At 35.4% G+C, this 9,953-nt stretch overlaps 1 protein-coding gene across 3 annotated transcripts in view; it reads left to right on the top strand.

Moving 5' to 3' along the window:
- The window catches only part of SCAI (suppressor of cancer cell invasion), a 136,295-nt gene extending 128,070 nt beyond the window's left edge, over positions 1–8,225 (top strand). For all 3 annotated transcript variants that reach the window (XM_044264917.1, XM_044264918.1, XM_044264919.1), the window contains one exon: positions 1,731–8,225. In XM_044264917.1, coding sequence (XP_044120852.1) covers positions 1,731–1,877 — 147 coding nt within the window. In that variant the 3' untranslated portion in view covers positions 1,878–8,225. The remainder of the gene's footprint in view (positions 1–1,730) is intronic.
- Positions 8,226–9,953: the final 1,728 nt, after the last annotated feature.

Raw genomic sequence — 9,953 nt, forward strand, 5'->3', positions numbered from 1 at the left:
CCCCCTTTCTGATATTATTTCTTCTTCTTCTTCTTCTTCTTCTTCTTCTTCTTCTTAGGGACTCTTTTTTCATTCTGCTAATATTCTTAGAAATCTTAGCCATTTTCTCAACTTTAATATTTCTCTTCATGCATATTATATCCATCTTTACATATACTGCCTAGACCTGTCTTCTGAGATAGACCTGAATTCTTAAATTCCTTTTGAGGGGCAGTTCTGTTTGTATTACAGTATTACTTCAGATAAAAACCTAAAGCTTTATACTCTCTCCAAATATTTTCTTCTTTTACTTCTCTTTTTCTCTCAAATGGCTCCCAGACCTTTTCTTATGTCATTTGTTCCTAAAATCTTACAGTCATCTTTGAAACCTCTCGTCCTATAATTAATTGCCAGGGATCATTAATTTTTAAAAATATTTTGTTTATTTGAGAGAGAGAGAGAGGATGAGCAGTGGAGAGGGGTAGAGGGAGAGAGAGAGAGAGCGAGAGCGAGAGGGAGGGAGAAGCAGACTCCCCACTGAGCAGGGATCCCGAAGAGGACTCAATCCCAGGACCTGGAAATCATGACCTGAGCCAAAAGTGGATGCTTAACTGACTGAGCCAACCAGGCACCCCAGCCAACGCTCATTAATTTGACTTTTTCAGTGCTTCTCATGTCTTTCCTCTCATTTTTTTAATAGGATTTTTTTATTTTTTATTTTTTTTTAAGATTTTATTTATTTATTTGACAGAGAGTGATCACAAGTAGGCAGAGAGGCAGGCAGAGAGAGAGAGAGAGAGAGAGAGAGGAAAGCAGGCTCTCCGCTTAGCAGAGAGCCTGATGCGGGACTCGATACCAGGATCCTGGGATCATGACCTGAGCCGAAGGCAGCGGCTTAACCCACTGAGCCACCCAGGCGCCCCTAATAAGATTTTTTTAAAGATTTTATTTATTTGAGAGAGAGAGAGAGAGTGTGAGAGCTTGAGTGGGGGAGGGTCAGAGGGAGAAGCAGACTCCCTGCTGAACAGGGAACCTGACTTGGGACTCAGTCCTGGGCTTCCAGGATCATGACCTGAGCTGAAGGCAGTTGCTCAACCAACTGAGCCACACAGGCACACCCCCGTCTTCCCTCTATTTTAATTTCTGCTGCAACATAATATTTATTCATTCATTTAACAAATGCTTGTTGAATTTCCACATATGCTAGGACTTTTCCCCTACAAAGTTAGAATTATATGATTTCTACAGTATAGCAGAGTACTCAAAAATGGTAAGACCCAATAAATACTTGTAAAGTGACTCACTGAGTGAATATATTAGGTTGAACCATGTGAAACTGTAATTTTTTAAGGTCAAAGTAGTTAAATGTGGGCGCCTGGGTGGCTCAGTGGGTTAAGCCGCTGCCTTCGGCTCAGGTCACGATCTCAGGGTCCTGGGTTGAGGCCCGCATCGGGCTCTCTGCTCAGCAGGGAGCCTGCTTCCTCCTCTCTCTCTTCCTGCCTCTCTGCCTGCTTGTGATCTCGCTCTGTCAAATAAATAAATAAAATCTTTAAAAAAAAAAAAAGTAGTTAAATGTCAGTAATTTCCTTTGTTCAACAAGTATACTGCTATTAAGAGTCATACAAATATGCAGAGAAATACATATTAAGTTATTCCTACTATTGTTAGTGTTAACAGTAATATTATTAATGTTGTATATAATTTCTTTCATTAAATTATAAAAGTTGACTTTTCTCTCCTTTGCCTACCAGGAAACACGAAACTATCCAGAATCATATCCACAACTGCCAAGGGATGAAACAGTGGAGAACCCTCATCTCCAGAAGCACATTCTGGAATTAGCATCCATTCTGGATGTTCGAAACGTGTTCCTCGAGAGTACCATAGATGACTATTAAAACAAAATCCTCTTGTTGAAACAATTTTTCATTTGCCACAGATTTTACATGGTGCAGTTTTCTAATGTGATGACCAAGACACATAGTGGTGTTACTTAGTTTTAATTTTTTAATTTAAGGCCACCATTTTAAAAACAAACTGAAAAAATTGTTCAAACTTTTAGGGTAACTGTTTTAAAATACAGTCTTTCAAGTCTTTTAAAAAACTCAATTAATCTTGGAATTTTTACTTTTTGGTTTTGAGGTATGGCTACTTACCTCCAGCATCTGTCCCTATACACAGATAGTCACTGTTCTCACCCTCAGAAGACTAAATCATTTATTTTTATATAATGAGGAAAATCCAACTCTTATACTTGGACCTTAAATGTGTGGATTTAGAAAATTTATCATTGTTCACAAAGATGAAACTAGCCAGCATGGACTATTAAAAATCAACAGGCTTTCCATGATATTTCTTTTCATTCCAACTTAGTAGGTAGACAAATGTGTGATCCTTTGAAGCATAATCAAGACATTTTAAAAAAATTATTTAACTCATTAAATACTGTCATAATTTCAGAAACTGTATAGGATTGATTTGCATTTGAAAGTTAAATCTTTAATTGAAGTCTTTAAGATGATAAATATCACTTGGAATGTGTGAGCCCTGTGTTATCATGAGATACGCTGGCATATTTTGCTTTCTTTATAATCTGAATGCTGGAAATGAAAAAAAAAAGACTTTTAAGTATTTCAGTCAAAAAATCAGATTGTTAGTTTCATAATACAATGTTTCCACAAGGAATTCTATTTAAACTCTTAATTCATGATGTCAAGTTTGAAGACTATCCAGATTGAAGGCTGTGGCATATAGTACAGCGATTATAATCTTTTTGCCTAGTTCACGTTTATGAGACGTCAGAGTCAGAGATGTTATTAATTTTAGTCAGGTGTAACTGAATTGTTATTTAACCTAAAATGGAAGTAACTTTTGCATTGACAATTTGGAAATAAGATTTTTTTAACTCCTTATATTTAACATTTTATATTCATGCACAAGTTTTTTTTATTATTTTAAATAGGACTCCATATATAATACAAAGTTTTTTGTGTTTTTCTTCTCTGTCATCCGCTTCATAATTTCATAAGCATTTGTTATGATGCTTTGGGTTTTTCCCTCTTCTTTAGACTCCAAGGCATTCAAGTTCAGAAATCTATGAACCAAAAGCCCTTCTACCTAATACTCTGTACAGGCTCACATTCTACCTCTGGTGGTCCCAGGGGAAATAAGGTGATTGCTTTTGGTGCCTCTTTCCTGTGTCCATAGGGAAATTTACTGTAACATTTTTACTTTGGTTTTCATTTCGGGCATAGGGTATTATTTGGGTCTAAGTTATTCATATACCTGTTCCAATTTGCTGATTTTTCATCTGAAGTCTTGAAATTACTGTTCTTGGATTTAGGGGTCTTCGTGGCATTTCATTCATTCTTTTCTTCATTGTTTTTGTTTGTTCTTTTAAACATTATTTCAGAAAGCTTTAGAAGACTTGTGCTGGAGTGAGATTTTTTTTGCCTGATGGGCTTTTCTTTATCAGATAAAGACTGCTTTTCTTTTTCTTGATATCTTTATAAACTTAATGGCTTTCCTTTCATAACCACGTTCACCTGGGTTACAGCAATAGGCTGACCTCTTGTTTCAGTCCCCTTGAATTTCTCTGCCAGTAATGTACCTGACCTCACGTATTTTCCTCTCCCCTGATGCTTAAAATAATATTTATCTTCCTGAGCTTTATTCTCACCTGTTTAGCCTAAAGAACACTGGTCTGAGAACTAGGAGACCTGAGTTGTAATCCTGCCTTTCTTGGTAACTAGCTTTATGCCCTTTGACAAGTGTCTTCATGTTTCTGTTTTATTATATTCTCATCTGTAAAATGAAGGCATTAGCCCAAGGTCCTGTCCAGTTGTATGGTTCTATCATTGCAATCTTGATTTCCCACCCCCTGCCACCTGGAAAACCAGTTCCTCTGAGTTTAGCATAGACATTTTCTTTTCTAAGTCATATTTAATTTGTTATTGTCCACAAATATATCTGAGTCTCAGTTATTTAGAAGCTAATCAGGTGAAGAAATTCAAGCTTTTGTGGTTAGAAACATGTTTGTCCAAGAACAAGGGGTCTTAGAAATCACAAGGAGGGTTTAGATGATGACATTGTTCCTTGAGCTGATAGTAGTATAATTTCTTTTTGGTAGTTAAAAATCTAAAGTGAACCAAAGCGATCTTGAATCTTTAAGAAAGGAAAACTGTGCTAGAAAATTCTAAACCATTGTTTCATTCATGCCTTCAGAATGTGCACTGAACAACTATACTCCAGATTTTGTTCCCATACATTGGGAAAGCAAATGAATCGGACGTAAAAATCCTTGTCTTCATGAAGCTTATATTTTAGTAGGAGGAGTCAGGCCATAAGCATAATAAGAAAATTTGTTACAGAGTTGTAAGTTGTATGAAGAAAGTTTAGAACATGGTAAGGGAAATGTTTTCATTGTTTTGGGGTGAAGAACAGTGTGTAAGTGAGTGATCAGGGTAGGCCCTATTGAGGAGACTACATTTGTGCAAACTCTTCATGTTCCTTTCTTTTTTTTTTTTTTTTTTTACTTTTTATTATGAAAATTTTAAGCATGTGTAGCACTTAATGAACTATCCTGTATCCATCACCGAGCTTCTACATTTTAAGACATTACTTTAAGCAAGAAGAAAGACATGTAAAAGGACAATCACTCATGGGCATTAGCAAAGAATCTCTTTTTTCAATGCATACCACTCTTCTTTATATATCTAAAAATATTAAGCCCCTTATTTATTTAATTTTAGAATTCATAGAAATTTAAACATTGGAACTAAAAACAAAGCAAGGCAATGGGGAAAAGCACTTCTTTGTTTTCAAATTGCACAACCTCCCCCTGGAGATTCTGATACAGTCTCTCGCCTCCCTTAAGAATCACTGCAAACAGAACAAGGTATAGGATTGCAAGAAGTCCCTTACACACAAAACAGTGTTAAGCACAATTGGATTATTTTCTCTTTGTTCACCCGTGTATTTCTGAAGTTGGTAAAGCAGCTATTTTCCCTGTTTTTCAGAAGAGAAAGCTCCGACCCCAAAACACTGTACATTTATTTGTAGTGGCAGAGCTAGAACTAAAACTCCCATCTCCTAACCTCAGCCCAGTATTTCTGGTAGCTCAGGTTGCTTTCTATAATGAACAGGAAAGGAATAATTAGAAATTTCTATTTTGGCACAAAAGGTTAGGGTATTTTTAAAGTAGATCAAATATTGAAACCAGGAAATCAGTCAGCCCAGCAAATTTTTATTTATTAATTTTAAGAAATCCCCGAGTCAGACACTTTAACCTTTATTCCAGCCAGGATATATTTTTTGTATATGTGTGTGTGTTTTCCTCCTAGGAAGTGGTGCTCTCAAAACCCCTCAAAGCACAGAGAATTTATTGTACCCTTTATATTTTCACCAAGTTGAAGTGTTTTGAAATTATAAAAGCAAAGTGCAATCTAGTCATGACTGAAATTTTCCTGATACAGGATCTGGGTTTATTTTTTATTTACTTGTGGCTATTGCCCTTTATTTCTTCTTGTAATAGAATTCGCTGAAATAGATTAGGTGGCAGTTGTACTGAATCCCATTGAGGAAAACAGAAAAGCATCCAATCTGATTTATGTGTCAATTTGTGGTGCTTTCTTTAGCATTCTTCTCCCAAGTTTAATCTCTGACCTGTGTGACTTCGTAATTTTCTGTCTCTTAAAAGGGGTTTGGACTCAGTTGAAAGATCTTGTACTTAGTTATCCATGAAGTCTTGTAATCAGCCTGATATATAGAGAATATTCTGGAGTGGAAATAGAGTAAGGTGCCAAGGGTCAGCAATCGTGGCTACTGCCAGTGATTCAGAACCACCTCCCTACCCTAAGTGAGTAAAGAGATTTGATATGAATATGAATGGTATGAATCTCGGTGATATTTTAGATGTATGTGTTCCTGTGTGTGTTTGGAGAGTATAAAGGGTATTTACACGGAGGGCTCTTTTGTTGACCTTATTTATTTGAAAATCTTATTTTATTTGTGATCGCATGTGTATATTTTTGTGATGCTAAATGCAATCTCTGTGTATACTTCTTTTGTATATATGTACATATTTGTAAATATATTGGTATGCAGTATGTGTATATTATATACCCATACCTACTGTGGGCTGAATTTATTTGAGTTCTGTGAGGACATCATGGCGGCATTGGCCGTGCAGCTGTAATTAGGTTGTGGCTGTGTCTCATTCATGAGCCTCTGTTCTGAGGGGCTTGTGTTTGGGAAAAATTGGCTAATTTGAAGTTGGAATTAGGATGTGAAAATATTAACAGAAAGCAGGATATTCTTAGCTTTAAAATCATCTGCCAATTTCCACGTAAATGGACGAGAAATTAGTGATATAAGCCTGAAAACCCTTAGTGTGTGAGACTGGGACACCAGCGGGTTCTTAAGGTCTGTTAGTCCTTTATTTTCTTGACCCTTAGTTGAGTAGTAGTATTGAATAGTATTTATACTGAGAACTAAGGGGCTGTGGAAGAAGTTACTTTGATCACATTTCAAAACAGATAGGAAAATGTCCATTAAGTAGAGAAATCTTTTGGTAGTTGCCATGTCAATACCTGATACTAAGTTTTAATTTTGGAACTGTGTTTTTCTCCGATGTGTCTCGTTTTATAGCTGTCTCTGTGAGGCAGGAAAAGGGGCATCAGCAGAGGAAAGCTGTACCTAGGTGGGGTCAGATTTAATAAGGAACAGGAGATGATTAATCTGTATATTTGCAGCCGCTGTGATGAATTTAGTCCTGTCTTGGTGTTTCAGACTACAGATTTTTCTTATCGGAGTCACATATCAAAGATGAGTAGGTTCATCTGAGGAAATGCTTCTAGTGAATAAAATGCCTCCAGTTGCATTTCTTTGTCTCTATGAGACCACTTGTGTTCTGCAAATTGATGATATATTCACACATGAAATAGAATTCTTAATATTAGGTGCATGGTGTGCTATCAAGTCTGGGCCTCCGAACCTCTGCCAAGGATGATGGGCGGGGGAGGATATTCTCTTAGAGGACAGTGACTATGTGCAGTGCCAGTGTATGTACACAGAATATCTCAGAGTCTCAGTGTTTGGTTACTCCTGTTTCCACCTGGCACGTGTATTTGCACGGACGAGGGTAGGAGATGTATAGTAAACGCTAGAACACATTCACGAAAAAATTAAGTAGAGGTTATTTTTGCATGATAAAATATAACTGCAAAACAACTGTTTACCCCATTATTTTTCAGACGATTACATCTGTGTGATAGAATATTAAGTTAGTCAGAAGTCGGTTTTACCACCCAACAAATGTTTATTTGCCTCTTCATTGTATTTTTAATAAGAAGCCAGCTATTCATTAACACCTCTCAGTTACAGTATTAAATTTTTTAAAAAGTTGTAATTGCCTTTTTGGTAAGTAAATATGAAAATTTGGTAATGTACTATTTCTGAAAAATCAGTGAAAATGTCTGTAGTATGTGACATTCTGTTGTTTTAGTAACAAATCATTCGTTGCCATCGGAGAGTAGCCCAGCAGATGTTACGCTGTTTAAAATTCCTAGAACTGACTCAGGCTCAGTATGGACATTAGTTGGAGGAAAGGAGTAGCAGTAAGAAGTGAGATTGACATTGTGAATATGACTTCTCTCTCTAACAGTTGCAAAGTCAATTACTTTGCAGTTAAATGAGGTAAGAATTGCTTAGAAAACCAAACCTTTCCCCCATTCTGTACTTTATTTCTTTTTGTGCTGCACCTCCCAGTCGTTCCTGAACACTGTGACCCCTTTACCTTACAATAAATAAATAAATCAGGCAATTCATCTTCCTCAAACTAAAATTTCAGAACATGGTATTACACTGTGTTCCAGCTTCACTGAGTTTTTGAACAGAAACTTATTAAGCATGCCTTGTGTTTAAGGAAAAATAATTGATGTGTGAATGGACTCAATCACCTATTGAAGGGAAGGGTGTCAGGTTAATGTAGGGGGACATACCCTTAAATTGGGTAAAGATACATGTATTAAATTAAGTGTAACTGACTTGTTGGTGCCATAGAAACATTTCCTTTGGAAGTCTGTAAATATGAAATGTTTTCTTAAGCTAAAATTGGTATTTTTCACTTATTAGTTTGGTGTAACTTTTGAGAATTCCATTTCTGTATAATATTGTTAATCACAGAAGCACCATTTTTTAATTTAAAAAATATTTTTAAATTTCTTTCATGTTTTCTTTAAATGTTATTTCTTATCAAACTACTCTAAGCAGTGTGATTTTTTTTTAAGCAGTGTGATTTTTTAAAAACATTTGAACAGTAGATTCAGTGTTTTTTTTTTTTTAAGAATTTATTTATTTATTTGACAGAGATCACAAGTAGGCAAAGAGGCAGGCATGGTGGGAGGGGGGAGGCAGGCTCCCCGCTGGGCAGAGAGCCTGATGCAGGCCTCCATCCCAGGACCTGAGACCGTGACTGGAGCCGAAGGCAGAGGCTTAACCCACTGAGGCACCCAGGCGCCCCTAGATTCAGTTTTTTAATAGTAAGAAGTACATTTTGTTAATTCTGCAATCCAGATTCACTTAAGCCTGAATTTGGTCATAAAACATATACTTATTAAGAATATTTTCCTATTTTGGTGAACATTTCTAGTCTATATCCTAAGACAATCATCTTTTTAGGTGTAGTATTGTTTATTAAGACATTGGTAATTTCAGGGTTCAGAGTTCTACACTTAATGATAGGCTTATGGAATGAAAGTTAATAGAGTGATTCTATTATGGGAATTATAGCTAGCTTTCCAATAGGTCTGCAGTAAGCAGTATTTAAATTTTTATATCACTAGTATTATTTTCTCTTTTTAAGCTATTGTGAATATCCAGTTGTCTGTGATGAAAATTAGGATTTGTGAACATTAAAATTGGATCCCTAAGTTTTCTCAAACATCAAATCAGGATGATAAACCATTATAAATTGTGAAATGATAATATATGATAATCCCAAGTAAATACTTACAAACTATAGAAAAATAACCACTGCATTTTTTAAAAATTTTATTCCTTCCCTCCTTTGCATGTTATGATTTTTTCCTAAATTATGTGTTGTGATATATTAAAAATCTGCAGGAAAAAAAAATTGCTTAGAATGTTAGAGGGTTATAAGAATTTTTATTATTTCCTGAAGAATGAAGGGTTTGGTTTGGTTTGGTTGTTTTTTTGTTTTTTTGGTTTTTTTTTTTAGCTCTTGGCTATCTTATTAAAAATAACTTTTAATGGTCAGTAAAATATGTTAGGACTTCATGTTCATAGCTTTTTATAGTTATCTGGATACATTACATTCCTTTTGCCACATAGACCATATGGCTAGTTCTACAATGATTTGTTTGTTTTTAATAAACCTTGCTGTTCAACAATCAATTGAGTCTTACATTTTAGAGACTTCTTCCAGTTGAGGTGAATAGAACTTAGATAATAGGAAAGGCAGATACAATGTCCTAGCATTTTCACAGTAGAGCTTATAAGTGAAGGAAATTATCCAAATAGCTTATCTTCATTGTGTAGCACCAGTACAAATAGTAATTTGAATCAGAGGAAGCAGTTATAAATCATTTCTTACTTTGCTCTAAAGATTATTGTCATTTCAGGCCACATTATTATATTCTCTGGGGAATTTCCATTGTAAGGTTGAATATCCTTGTTCTTTATTCACATCATCACTAAAGCTAATCACATAGGACTTAAAATAAGTTTGATCTTTTTCCCTGAAAATAATGGTGAACCTATTGTCTATATTATGGATATTAGACATAAATGCACTTGTCTCAATCATAGCAGAAATTACATTTGGAGAATACAATTACTTGATTTTGTAGTGGTGTGAAATACTTTTTAAAAGTTGTGCTCGTCTGTAACTGAAATGTTATAGAATTGTAACACTATAGGGATTATAGAGTTATATTTATTAGCTCTCCTCAAGA

The sequence above is a fragment of the Neovison vison genome, chromosome 9 (assembly GCF_020171115.1).
Source record: "Neovison vison isolate M4711 chromosome 9, ASM_NN_V1, whole genome shotgun sequence".
NCBI classification, from domain to species: Eukaryota; Metazoa; Chordata; class Mammalia; order Carnivora; family Mustelidae; genus Neogale; species Neogale vison.